The 15476-nt window shown below is 27.4% G+C and overlaps 2 protein-coding genes across 2 annotated transcripts; one reads left to right on the top strand and one right to left on the bottom strand.

Annotated features, from left to right (window-relative positions):
* Positions 1-4510: 4510 nt before the first annotated feature.
* Positions 4511-4801, top strand: M406DRAFT_270221 (uncharacterized protein; the record flags this gene model as incomplete). Its single annotated transcript, XM_040918064.1, has 1 exon — positions 4511-4801. The coding sequence occupies one exon, from the start codon at positions 4511-4513 to the stop codon at positions 4799-4801; it is 291 nt and encodes a 96-aa protein (XP_040770844.1).
* A 9651-nt stretch (positions 4802-14452) lies between these two features.
* On the bottom strand, positions 14453-14656 carry M406DRAFT_270227 (uncharacterized protein; the record flags this gene model as incomplete). The annotated part of the gene is made up of 1 exon (XM_040918065.1): positions 14453-14656. A coding segment is annotated over one exon (204 nt), but the record flags the coding sequence as incomplete, so codon positions are not given.
* Between the last annotated feature and the right edge of the window lie 820 nt (positions 14657-15476).

The raw sequence follows: 15476 nt of genomic DNA on the forward strand, positions 1-15476 counted from the left end.
ACAAGAATATTATAAGTTCAAGAAACTATTTCAGAAAGAATTGAATATAGAATTGCTAGAATATAGCTTATACAATCATGAGATCCTGCTATAAAAAGAAAAACAGCTTAAATTCTTCCCTATCTACAGACTAAACAAAGTATAGCTAGAAATACTTAGAAAATATCTTGATAAGAATTTTAAGAAAGAATATATATAATTATTGCAATTATTAGCAGAATATTCTATTCTGTTTATATTTAAGAAAAATAATAAGCTTAAGCTATATATTAATTATAAGCAATTCAATAATATTATAATTAAGAATTAATATCTATTATTACTTATTAAAAAATTACAAAATAGATTGCAAGAAGCATAGTAGTTTACAATTCTAAATCTAAAAGAAGCTTATAATCTGATTAGAATAAAAGAAGAAAAAGAATGGAAAACTGCTTTCAGAATATACTATAAATATTACAAATATTTAATTATACTTTTTAGTTTAACAAATATTCTAGCTTTATTCCAGAAAATAATTAATTATATTCTATACAAGCATCTGAATTAGTTCATTATTGCTTATCTCAATAACATTCTTATCTACTCTTGAATACTTAAAGAATATAAGAAATATGTAGAAACAGTATTGCAAATGCTTCAAAATGCAAAACTTCTTATAGAACTTGCAAAAAGTTACTTTTATATATAAAAAGTTAACTATCTCGGATTTATAATCAAGCTAGGATGTATTAAGCTATAGAAAGATAAGATAGAAGCTATTAGGAATTAGCTAATTCTTAGGAATATTAGAAATATTAGATTCTTTCTTAAATATATTAACTTCTATAAGCAGTTTATTAAGAATTATAGCTGAATTATATATCCTTTTATAAATCTTATCAAAAGGAATTAACTTTTCGAATGAATCTCTAAGGCATAAGAAGCTTTTAATAAGATTATTAAGCATATTATTTCAAAGCTAGTTCTGTATAAAGCAGATCTCTATAAACTCTTTGAAATTAAAATCAATATATTAGAATATATACTTGGAGAACAATTTGATTAATAAGATAACCAAGAATATTTAAGAATTATAAGCAACTTCTTAAAGAAGTTAAATAGCTCAGAAATCAACTATAGAATCCCTAATCAGAAGTTTATAGCAATAGTAAAAGCTTTTAAAGAATAGTAATACTATTTTATTAATACATAATACTCAATTATAGTTCACTCGAATTATAAGAATCTAATTATATTTATAATAATTAAGATTTTGAATAAGCAATAAGTTAAATAAGCAGAATTTCTTTTACAGTTTAATTTCAAGATTGTATATTACAAAAGCTTGGAGAATGAATAAGCAAATGCTCTTAGTAGAAGATCAGACTATTGAAATACAGATTCTTCGAATATATAAAATATCTTTGTTTAAGATAAATCAGAAAATCTCATCAATGTATACAGAGAACTGAATACTGCTCTTAGAATAGAATTCTCAGAAAAGAATTCAGAATTAATAATTTCAGATAAACAAAACAATTATATTAAGAATATATATAGTATACTAGTATATAGATATTAGAAAGTTAAAGCAATCTATGAATGTATTAGAAGATACTGAAATTTATTAAGCTTTAGGAAAAGAATTGAAAACATTTTATAATAATGCAATAGCTACAAAAAGAATAAAGCAGAAAGATATAAGCTTTATAAACTACTATATTCCTTATTAATATTTATAATTATTTAGCAATCCATCAATCTAAACTTTATTACTAAGCTATTTCTCTTACAAGAACTCTTAACTAAAGTATAATATAATAGCATTTTAGTAATAGTTTGCAAACTAAGCAAGTATACTTACTTTCTTCTTTATAAGAAAAGCAGTATAGCAAAGAAACTTATATATACATTCCTCAGAATAATTATTACTAACTATAGCATATCAGAAGAAGTAATCTCTAATAGAAATAGAAAGTTCAATTTAAAGTTTTGAACTTTGCTTATAAAATAGCTTAGAATATACTATAGAATATCTACAGCATTTCATCTGCAAATAAATAAATAGATAAAAAGAATAAATTAGATTATTAAACAATATCTTTAATATTATATTAACTAGAAATAGAATAACTAAATTAATCTATTACTTCTTATATAATTTGCTTATAATAATATAAATATAAGTATAACAAAGAAATCATTATTCTTCATACTCTATAAATACAATCCAATAGCTTATTACAAAGTATTGCTAGAAGCAGATGTAGAAGCTGCAAATAAAAGAATTAAGAAGATTAAGAAAGTTTAGAAAGAACTTCGATCAGAATTACAATTTGTTCAGAAATGAATAATATAATATGCAAACTTCAAAAAAATTAAGAAATCAATCCTATAGAAGGAAGATAAGATCTATCTACTTCGAAAAAATATTAAAATAATTAGATTTAGCAATAAACTTGATTATAAGAAGTTGAAGCTATTCAAAATTCTGTAACAGATTTCCTTAATTAATTATAAATTAGCATTATTTCATAGAATAAGAATATATCTAGTTTTTCATATCTTATTATTAGAACTAGTAGTACAGGAAATATTAATGAATAATATAACAGAAATAGAAAATAATAAATCAGAGTATGAAGTAGAAAAAATCCTTAAGCATAGAAGCATAAATAATATAAGAGAATATTTCATTAAATAAAAAGATTATTCAGCAAGTGAAAATTCATGGAAACTACAGAGGAATATTGAAAATGCTTAGAAAAAGATAGCTGAATATTGGAAAAGAAAAGCTAGCATCTAAGACAATTGCTCCGCCTCAAACTAAGATTCAGGGGCTTCAGAGATCTTGCTCTTCAGAAAACCCAACTAATCTATCACTGCATTCTTCACATTCAAGGAATTCCAATCGAAACCTTCAGAGAAAGAATCCACAGAAACAGCAATAAGCTCTGCAGAAATCACAGCCTACACTTCAGCAGCTATGCACTTTCATTCCTCCTTCTTCAGATCCTCATTCACCAGCTTTATCCTCTTCTCCTGAAGAAAGCGTTGCTGCTTCTTCAGCTGCAACAAACAAGCTAGCAATTCGTTCATGCAAGCCTGAAGTTCCAACAACTGCTCCTTCTTCTCAAGCTTGCACTCATCAATATGAATTAACTTATCAGTAATCCGGAATACTAAGAGGAAAGATCTTAGTTAATAAAGAAAAACATTCAAAAGAAAATACTAATAGAAAGAAACAAGCATATAATCTGTATTGCAAAAACAATTCTGCTTAGTATATTACAAACAATTCTTTATTCTATCTATTATTTTATACAATATTTCTTCTTTCAAATACAAAGAATATAGCATTACTTTGTATTCATTGAATTCAATATAACTAAAATATTTCTAATAAGCAAAGCTTTTCTTGGAAAGAATAGAAAAAGAAGATTTACTAATACAAGAATTTAAGATTCTATTCAATATCTTAATTAGAAAAGCATAATCATGCATACAGAAAACTTGCTAAATACTTATAAGAGATTATTAAGAATAACAACTAATAAAAAAGAAATGATATTATAATTCATCCAATATACAGATTACGAAAACAAATTATAAACAAATAAGAACTAAATATTATAACTCAACATTAGATAATTTACAAGAATTATATAATCCAGGATTAGAATTATAAGCTAACCAATCAGAAGAGCTTATCTATGCTTATCAAGCTTTAGTAAGCACTACTAAGCAGCAGTAAGCCTTAGTAAGCATCAGCAAGCCACATTGAAGAGCTGAATATATAACTATACATTCATTATCATTAAATAAATCATTATATATAGCTCTTTAATTGTTAATCTAAGTATTCAGTTTTCTATACTAAGTAGCTTCAAAGGCAGTGAATACTTGCATTGCTCATTAGAACTTGTATAGTTCTATATTCAAGAACTTAATACTTTAATACCGCTCTTATTAGCATAAACTTCTTATATACTTAGGAATCTTCGGATTACTGCAGTTGTAATGAGCACTGCAGCAATCCGAAGATTCCTAAGTATATGAAGAAGTTTATGCTAATAAGAGCAGTATCAAAGTATCAAGTTCTTGAATATGGAATTGTACAAGTTCTAATAAACAATACAAGTATTCACTGCCTTTGGAGCTACTCAGTATATAAGACTGAATACTTAGATTGATAACTGAAGAGCTATATACTGAATCTATCTAATAATAATAAATGTATTCTTATATATCTAGCTCTTTAGTTCTGATTAATCTAATTATATTATGATTTCTTATAATTATTTCTCCGAATATATTAATTATATTCATAGCTAATATAATTGCGCTAGCAATCCTAATCTGAGTTATATAATTCTGATTAGTATCCGATATTAGATTATAATATTTAATCTCTTAATTAGTAAAGCTTATTCTATAATCTGCATATTAAATAAATTATAATATTATCTTTCTTCTATTAATCATTATTTTCAATAATCTTCTATAAATATTCTAACAAATTCTTCATATGCATAATCTTGTTTTCCTGATTAAGATATTAAATAGAATTAACAAATTCTATATTTGCAAATCTTCTTCCGTTCCAAAGAGTATTCAAGATCGAGATCTCTTAGTTTCCTGCCTTTTGGAAAATTTTGTTGAGATGCTTATCTGTTCCTATTGCAAAGATTATAGTTTCGGATTCTGCAAGATATCTCCCGGAAACTCTTCTTGTTATATTGAATGCATTCAACTAAGCTGCTCCAAGTGCAATGTTATAAGCTCTTCTTCTGAGAAGCTTTGCAATATTGCTACTTAATATTGAAAGTTGGAGAATAAGATTAAGAAAAGGAAGACTGAGCTTCTTTATCTGCGCTAATAAAAGCGGATGTAATCCGAGAAGATGAAATGTGCTCTGTATTATAATATTACTTGCATAAAGGAATTGGATTATATAAAAGCTGAGAAAGCTGAAGCTGAAAGAGTGCATATTGCTGCTGAAGTGCAGGCTATAGTAGTAGAGGAATCTGTTGTTGTAGCTGGAGATTCTTCTTTCAATAGTTTCGATTGAAACTCTGTGAATTTGGAAGATTCTATAATAGATTAGTTGAGCTTTCTGAAAAGTGAGATTTCCGAAGCTTCTGAGTTTCGGTCTGGGGCGGAGCAATCGTCTTAAGTGCTAGCTTTTCTTTTCCAATATTCAGCTACTTTTTCCTGAGCATTTTTAACGTTTTTCTGCAGTTTTCAAGAATTTTCGCTTGCTGAATAATCTTTCTATTTAACAAGATATTCCTTTATATTATTTATACTTCTGTGCTTAAGAATCTTCTCTACTTCATATTCTAATTCATTATTCTCCACTTTTGCTGTATTATCTATTAATATTTCCTATACTGCTAATTCTAGCAGTAAAATATAAAAGACTGAGTATATTCTCATTCTATAAAGTAATACTAACTTATAATTAACTAGGAAGATTTATTGCAGAATTTTGAAGAATTCCAGTTTTTTATAATCAAGTTTATTGCTAGATCTGATTATTTTAATATTTTTTCGAAATAAATAGATCTTATCTTCCTTTTATAAGATTAGTTTCTCAATTCTTTTGGAGTTTGTATATTGCATTATTCATTCTTGAATGAATTGTAATTCTGATTGGAATTTCTCTTGAACTTTCTTAATCTTCTTAATTCTTTTATCTGCAGCTTCTATATCTGCTTCTAGTAATACTTTGTAGTAAGCTATTAGATTATATTTATAGAATATAAAGAATAATAATTTCTTTATTATACTTATATCTGTGCTATTATAAGCAAATTGTATAAGAAATAATAAATTAATTTAATTATTCTATTCTTAGTTAATATAGTATTAAAAATACTATTTAATAATCTAATTCATTCTTTCTATTTATTTATCTATTTGCAAGTAAAATGCTATAAATATTCTGTAATATATTTCAAGCTGTTTTATAAATAAAATTTAAAATTTTGAGTTAAACTTTCTATTTTTATTAGAAATTACTTTTTCTAGCATGCTATGATTAATAATAATTATTCTAAGAAATACATATGCAAGTTCTTCTGCTATACTGCTTTCCTTATAGAGAAGAAAGTAAGTATACTTACTTAGTTTACAAATCATTATTAGAATGCTATTATATTATACTTTAGTTAAGAGTTTTTATAAAAAAAATAGCTTAATAATGAAATCTAAACTAATGAATTGCTAAATAGTTATAAATACTAATAAGAAATATAGTAATTTATAAGACTTATATCTTTCTGCTTTATTCTTCTTATAGCTATTGCATTATTATAAAATATTCTCAATCCTTTTTCTAAAGCTTAATAGATTCTAGTATCTTTTAATATATTCATAAATTGCTCTAACTTTCTAGTATTTATATGCTAGTATACTGTATACATTCTTAATATAGTTATTTTATTTATTCGGAATTATTAATTCTGAATTCCTTTCTAAAGATTCAATTCTGAAAGCAGCATTTAGTTCTCAATATATATTAACAAGATTTCTTAACTTATCTTGAACAAAGATATTCTATATATCCGAGAAATCTATATCTCAATAATCTGCTCTTCTGCTAAAAGCATTTGCTTATTCATTTTCTGAGCTTTTGCAATATACAATTTTAAAATCGAATTATAAAAGGAATTCTGCTTATCTAACTTATTACTTATTCAAAATCTTAATTATTATAAATATAATTAGATTCTTATAATTTGAATGAACTATAATCGGATATTATATACTAATAAAGTAGTATTGCTACTTTTCAAAAGCTTTTACTATTGCTATAAATTCCTGATTAGAAATTTCGTAATTAATTTCCAAGCTATTTAACTTCTTTGAGAAGTTGCTTATAATTCTTAGATGCTCTTGATTATCTTGCTAGCTAAGTTGTTCTTCAAATACATATTCTAATATATCAGTCTCAATTTTAAAGAATTTATAGAGATCTGCTTTATATAGAACTAGCTCTAAAGTAATATGCTTGATAATCTTATTAAAAGCTTCTTATATCTTAAAGATTTATTCAAAGAATTGATTTCTTTTAGTAAGATTTGTAAGAGAATGTATAATTCAGCTATAGTTCTTAATAAACTATTTATAAAAGTTGATATATTTGAGAAAAGATCTAATATTCCTAATATTTCTAAGAATTAGCTAGTTTCTAACAGCTTTTATCTTATCTTTCTATAGCTTAATACATTCTAGCTTGATTATAAATCCGAGATAGTTAATCTTTTGTATATAAAAGTAACTCTTTGCAGATTTTACAAAGAGTTTTGCATCTTGAAGCATTTGCAACACTATTTTCACATATTCCTTATATTCTTCAAGTATTCGAGAGTAGATAAGAATATTATCGAGATAAGCAATAATGAACTGATTCAGATGCTTGTATAGAACATAATTAATCATTTCCTGAAATAAAGCTAAGATATTCATTAAATTAAAAAGTATAACCAAATATTTGTAGTATTCGTAGCATATTCTGAAAGCAGTTTTTCATTCTTTTTCTTCTTTTACTCTAATCAGATTATAAGCTTCTTTTAGATTTAGAACTATAAACTATTATACTCCTTGCAATCTATCTTATAATTCTTTAATAAGTAATAATAAATATTAGTTCTTAATTATAATATTATTGAATTGCTTATAATTAATATATAGCTTAAGCTTGCTATTTTTCTTAAATATAAACAGAATAGGATATTCTGCTAATGATTATAATAATTGTATATATTCTTTCTTAAGATTCTTATTAAGATACTTCTAAAGTGCTTCTAGTTATACTTTATCTAGTTTGTAAATAGGGAAGAATTTAAGCTGTTTCCCTTCTTATAGCAGGATCTCATAGTTATATAAGCTGTATTCTGACAATCCTGTATTCAATTCTTTCTAAAATAGTTTTTTAAACTTGTAATATTCTTATAGTATATTTGCAAGTATTAGTTCTGATTCTTATGCTATTTCTGCTATTTGGAGAAACAGTAGGTATTGTTAAGCATGCTTCTTTTCTAATGGCGTTTTCAAGGGTCTTGAGTATTCACTCCGGGCTGAACCGAGCGCTTGAGAGCTTGATTTTGAGATTTTTTTTGTATAATTTCATAATTCATATTCTGAAGCTTTTCCTTGTTATTTCAAAGCGAACTAACTTGCTGAGAATCTCGCTTCCATTGTTTTGCTAACTTATTAGCACTTTAGCATTATTTGGATTCGCTTATTACTAGATTCTTCTCTTTGAACTGCTAGCTCTACTAACTTGAAGATATATATAAAGTTATATGAAGCTTCTTTTTCTAAGTATTCTTTAATCACTAGCTTCGATCCTACACTATTAATTGTAACTATCTCTCTAGATATAGCTTGTTCTCATGAGATCTAGCTAGTAATTCAATCAATTCGAGAATTATATTTCTTAAGCTATAGAAGCTTCATAATTAGCTCATATTATGCTATATCTATAATATTAAAGAAAGCTCTGATTATACATTCTTGAATTAAGATAGATAAATAATTAGTTTTCTTATTGATTACTTCTTAGTTATATGCAACAGATTATCTTTTTACAGTGCTAAGAGTATATAAGCATCTTTTCTATCTTTATTATAATTGTGCTTGATTGATAATATATAGAGATATAAAGTTTCTCTAAGCGCTACTATTCAATAGTATGCTGTATTTATATTTTTGAATGTATATATTAAACTTAATATAAGTATAATCTGTTTTGAAAGCTTTATATAGAAATCATTCTAGTCTAATTATCTGCAATCTCTTTATAAGCAATTCTATTCTTTTGAGTTTATTAAGAACTGCTTATTCTTCTAAGCTTACTTCGCTACTTCTTAAGCAAGCTTCTTAGCTTGCTTTTACTTGTATTATTATTATTTCTAATCTTTCTTCTATCAATACTAGTTGCAAACTTTATTATTAATATAAATTATGCAGAATATTATCTTATACTGCTACCATTTTATTTTCTTATTTATATATTGCATAAAGCAGTTATCTAGTAGTTCAATATATGCATTATAATACTATTTATTGAAAACTTTTCTGAAGCAGAGTTTCTATTCTTTAATAGCTTAAAGAATTTATTCTAATTCTTTAATAGAGAACTATTCGTATTATATCTTGTTTGAGAAATGCATTCTGTAGCTATAATAGATATAGAAGATTCATGCTAGTTCGTAGTATAGATTGTAAAGTAAGCTGATTTAAGGATTCTCATCTTCTTATACTTTAATATTCTGCAAGAAGATGCAGATAAAGAGCTCTTTCAGCTCTATTCTGTAAATGAAATATTCAACTTATATTGTTTCCTTGTTCTACTCAATGCTGAAGGGAAACCTTTTTTTAAGCTTGTTGAGCATATTGTTTGTAGGGAGCTTCTGCAGGCTGCTAGATTATTTGTTCTAGCTTAATCCTTCTGTTGCTTGAGAAGCATTCTCTATATTACTTAGATATTTATACTAGTAGCTAAGAGAATATTATTTCTTATTTATATTTCTGATTATAATGCTTAGTATAAGTAATAGAAAACGTTGAAAGATATCATTATTAAGCTCTTCTTCCAGCGCTTAAATGCTTTGTTTTATAATATTAGAGCAGTCCGAGTTGCTATTTATAGAAGTGCTGAGTATACATTCTTGCTCTGCTATTGCTATTTATCTGCAGCGCTAAAGCTTCTGAAAGAACTATTCTGAATCTTTCTTACTTAAAAGATATATTAAGCAGTTATTGTTATAGCAGAATATTCAGCTAAGACTTCTATAATTAATAGAATTTAATATTTGCTTCAAGAGAGTATTTTTGCTTAGTTGATTGGATTCCTATTATCGAGCAATATTTATCTGATATTCTTTCTAAACTAATTGCTATTTATTCTTTCGGAATTAATAGCAGTTGCATATAATATGCTCTTGTTTATTACAGTTGTAGCAAATAATGCTATTTCTCTTATTATACTGCTTATTAGCTGCATTGAGTTTTATGAAATCAGCATATATAGTACTGCTTTAAGCTGTATTGCTATATTAATTACTATTCTTATTTTGAAGTTTCTTGCTTATATTAGCTAGAAATCTCTAAGTTTAGCTTCTTCCCTTCTTGGATTTCTCTACTTATTGCTTATATAAATAGTTATTAATGCGGATTGCTTAATTAGAAAACATTGCAAAGTTCTCTAGCTAATTCTGCTTAAAGATCTTATTCTTAATATCATTCTTAAATTCCTTATAATAATGCTTTATAAGATTCTTATCTTTCTATAAAAGTTGTACTAAGAGTTGCTTAAATCTAACTATATAAGCAAAAGCTAATTTAGTCTGCTTGAGATCTATAAGCTGCTAAGCTATAGTACATTCTTTATTGAAATTATTAAAGATTTCTTTGAAAGCTTTTTTAAAGCTTTCAAAGGAATTAAATATATTCTTAGTATTCTGAATATATATATTAGAATTGTTCTAATATTCCAAGTAGTTGTATAGAGAAAGCTTGTATTAGATAAGAGTATTCTTTTTGAAACAAATCCTTATAAGAATAATCTTCTCAGATTCCATAATAAACTGAATTGTATAATGCAAAAAGTATGCTCTGCAATAAGTAAGAAATCTATATAGCATTTTCTGATTGCTATTATATATAGCAAGCTTATTCATCTTGTATGCTTTCTCAGCATTACTGATAACTGCAGAAGTGAACTGCGCCTGCTGAGCTTATTAAGCTAGCTGAATCTGCTAGTTAGCAATGATAACGCTTTGAGCCTGCTATTGTTTGTACAGATTCTGGATATGCTAGATAAGCTGATATACCTAGTTAATCAGTTCTTCCTGAATAGAAGCATATAAGAATGAAGAGATTCCTGAAGAAGCTATTATATTTCGTATTACTCAAAAAAATAATACTAAACCATTCTTAAACAAGAATTATTAAAATATAATAAGCACTGCAGCAATCCGAAGATTCCTAAGTATACAAAGAGATTTATGCTAATAAGAGCAGTATTAAAATATCAAGTTCTTGAATACAGAACTATATAAGTTCTAATAAGCAATGCAAGTATTTACTGCTTTTGAAGCTACTCAGTATATAAGACTGAATACTTAGATTAACAACTGAAGAGCTATATATTGAATTTATCTAATAATAATGAACGTATTCTTATATATTCAGCTCTTCAGTTCTAACTAACCTGATTATATTATGATTCCTCATAGTTATCTCTCCGAATATGTTGACTATGTTCATAGCTAACATAGTTGCGCTAGCAATCCTAATCTGGATTACGTAATCCTGATTGGTACCCGATGTTGGGTTGTAATACCTGGTTCCTTGGTTGGTGAAGCTTATTCTGTGACCTGCATGTTGGATGGGTCATAACAGCAGTGCTCATTACATCTATTTATTTTGATTCAAGAATATATAATTAAGATTTCCTTTAATATTACGAATATAGCATAGTATAAGCTAATTATAGAACTTTTATAGCTTAAGAAGTATAATTCTTAAATCAATTGAACTATTAGCTAAATCTTGTAAGAATAAGCTGTATCCAGAGAAATAGTTACAATTAATAGCGCAGAATGGAAATTAGTTATTAAAGAATACTCAGAAAAAGAAGCTTTATATAACTTTATATATACTTTTAAATCAGCAGAACTAGCAATTCAAGAAGAAGAATCTAGTAATAAGCAAATCCAGATAGTACTAAAGCGCTAATAAGTTAGCAAAACAATGAAAGCAAGGCTCTTAGCAAGATAGTTTGCTCTGAAGCAATAAGAAAAAGCATTAGAAAGTGAATTATAAGTTTATATAAGAAAAACCTTGAAACTAAGCTCTTAAGCGCTTAGTTCAGCTTGGAGTAAATGCTTAAGGCTTTCAAAAATATTACTAAAAACAATAAACGAAAAGAAGTATACTTAATAGTATCTATTATTTCTTCAGATAGCAGAAATAGCATATAAACTAGAATTAATACTTGCAAACATATTATGAGAATATTACAAGTTTAAGAAACTATTTCAAGAAGAATTAAATACAGAATTATCAGAATACAGCTTATATAATTACAAGATTCTATTATAAGAAGAGAAACAGCTCAAATTCTTCCTTATTTACAAATTAAACAAGGTATAACTAGAAGCGCTTAAGAAGTATCTTAATAAAAATCTCAAAAGGAAATATATATAATTATTGCAATTATCAGCAGAATATCCCATTCTATTTATACCAAAAAAGAATAGCAAGCTTAAGCTATATATTGATTATAAGCAACTTAATAACATTGTAATAAGCACTGCAGCAATCCGAAGATTCCAAAGTATACAAAGAGGTTTATGCTAATAAGAGCAGTATTAAAGCATTAAGTTCTTGAATACGGAACTGTACAAGTTCTGAGAGATAATGCAAGTATTCACTGCCTTCGGAGCTATTAGAGTAAGAGAGAATAATCTAATACTTAGATTAATAACTGAAGAGCTATATATAAGATCTATCTAATGGGAATAAATGTATTCTTATATATTCAGCTTTTCAGTTCTGTTGGTAGTATTGGTTGTTGGATTACTTGGATTATTTGAGTGATCTAACTGATTCGGATTATTATGAATCAGCTACTGATTCATTCTGATCTTGTAATCCTAATTCTTGCTTATGTAAGCCTTAGTTCCTGAGATATTGAATTCTTTCCTGTTTCTTCGAATAGTTATTCCCGAGTATTCTGTATTATAACCCATCCAACATGCAGGTCACGAAAACAGGTCACAGGCAAACAAGAACCAGGTATCATAACTCAACATCAGACAACTCATAAGAATTACGTAACTCAGGATTAGGATTATAAGCCAACCAATCAGAAGAGCTCATCTGTGCTTACTGAGCTTCAGTAAGCACTACTGAGCAGCAGTAAGCCTCAGTAAGCATCAGCGAGCTATACTGAAGAGCTGGATATATAATCACACATTCATTACCATTAGATAGATCATCGTACATAGCTCTTCAGTTATCAATCTAAGTATTCAGTCTTCTATACTGAGTAGCTCCAAAGGCAGTAAATACTTGCATTACTTATCAGAACTTGTATGGTTCCGTATTCAAGAACTTGATACTTTGATACTGCTCTTGTTAGCATAAACCTCTCGTATACTTAGGAATCTTCGGATTACTGCAGTGCTCATTACATTCTAGCTAGTGATTTGCATGTTGAATGAATTATAATATTATCTCTTTCCTATTAATCATTATTTCTAATGATCTTTTGTAAGTATTCTAGCAGTTCTTTGCATACAGGATTATGCTTTTCTAATTCGGAATATTGAATAGAATTAATAAATTGTATTTTAATTATTTAGTGAAAACTCAAAAGTGCTATCGTTTTGCTAAGCTTATTTCTGCTTTTGATATTGAGATGCCTGTTTATGCTTATTGTTGGGAGATGAGAGCTTTCTGTTGTTTTGCTGAAAACTCTTCTTGTTGTGAGAAGTGTATTTCTCTGAGTTAAAGCTATGATACTGGTTGTTTCTCAGCTTCTGCTGATTAGTTTCTTTGCTTCTTGGTATTTTTCGTAATTACTAATCTTCCTTTTCAGCGGGGTGTTTGATTTGTGAAAAGCGTAAGATTTTGAGCGAGGAGGCTGAAGCGGAGTTAGCAAATGCTATTGCTCTACAAGCCTTGCTAGCATTATAGGCTCATCTCGATTGTATGCAGAAATAGCGGAAGCTATTGAAGAAGCAAGCTATTGAACCAGAACTAGGGCGCCGTCGCCCTCGAAAGAAAAAGGGACAAACAGCTGCCGAAGCAATGAGCAAGAGCTCGTGCAACCCAAGCGTGCCTGTGCAGATGAGGACAGCAAACTAAGGCCACACGGGCGCAAGAACAGGGTAAAAAACCTGTCTTAGACCTATCCAAAGGATTCAAAATTGAAAGGAAGAGAAAGGATGCTTTTTTTGTTGCTTATAGCTAAAGAATTTGAAAAGTGGGTGATATCCTTTATATGTATGAGAACCCTTGACCCACTGTACTCCATGTCCCACGGACTACCACCCTGGCCACCACAACACTATAGAAATGATTCGTTGTAGCTTTAATTTCTTGAAGGAGTTTGCTGATAAGAAGGATTGCAGTTTTTGTAAAGAGGAGATTTGTCTGATGTTTTAGGGATATCTTGAAATTATTGATTGGAATTTCTTAGCTCTTGATTCTAGCATATCTGGTTAGCTTTTCCTTCTGGAGAGTGAAACTGTAGCACTTGATTCTCATTCCGGAATAGAGCAGTTTTAAATAGTAGTTTCTATTATTGTTGTAATGCTAAGATAACTATTAGTAGTATAGCAGTAGGATTGAAGCTAGTTTTTGTTTTCTAGTATTTTATCAATTTTTTTATAGCGTTTCTGATATTTTCCTGTGATTTCTATGAATTCTTGCTTGCTAGATAATCTTTCTATTTGATAAGATATTCGAGCATGTTGTTATTGCTTCTGTGCTTGAAGATTCTTTCTATCTTGTATTCTGATTCATTATTCTCAACTTCTACTGTATTATCTGTTAGTATTTCTTTCGCTGCTGATTCTAGTAGCGAGATGTGGAAAATCAGATATATTTTCATTCTGTAAAGTAGTACAAGTTTGTAGTTAACTGGGGAAATTCTTTATAAAATTTTGAATAATTCTAGTTTCTTGTAATTAAGTTTGCTGCTAGATTTGATTATTTTGATATTTTTGCAAAGTAAGTATACTTTATCTCCCTTCTATAGGATTAGTTCTTCAATTCTTTTGAAATTTGTATAATATATTATTTGTTCTTAAGCGAATTATAATTCTAACTAAAGTTCTTCTTGAATCTTCTTAATTTTTCTGATTCTTTTATTTGCAGCTTCTGCATCTGCTCCTTGCAGTGCTTTGTAATAAGCTATTGGATTGTATTTGTAAAGTATAAAGAATAATGATTTCTTTATTATGCTTATATTTGCGTTATTGTAAGCGAATTGTATTAGAAATAATAGATTAATTCAGTTATTCTGTTTCTAATTAATATAGTATTGAAGATACTATTCAATAATTTGATTCATTCTTTCTATCTATTCATCTATTTGGGAATAAAATGCTGTGAATATCTTGTAGTATATTTCAAGCTGTTTCATGAGCAAAGTTCAGAATTTTGAGTTGAACTTTCTATTTCTATTAGAAATTACTTCTTCTAGCATGCTATAATTAGCAATGATCATTCTGAGGAATGTATATGCAAGTTCTTCTGCTGTACTGCTTTCCTTATATAAGAGAAAGTAAATATATTTGCTCAGTTTGCAAATCACTACTAGAATGCTATTGTATAGCATCTTAATTAAAAGTTCTTGTAAAGATAGTAGCTTAGTAATGAAGTTTAAACTAATTGATTACTAAATAGTTATAAGTACTGATAAGGATTATAGCAGTTTGTAAAGCTTATATCTTTCTGCTTTATTCTTT

Source organism: Cryphonectria parasitica, assembly GCF_011745365.1.
Source record: "Cryphonectria parasitica EP155 unplaced genomic scaffold M406scaffold_12, whole genome shotgun sequence".
Lineage (NCBI taxonomy): Eukaryota > Fungi > Ascomycota > Sordariomycetes > Diaporthales > Cryphonectriaceae > Cryphonectria > Cryphonectria parasitica.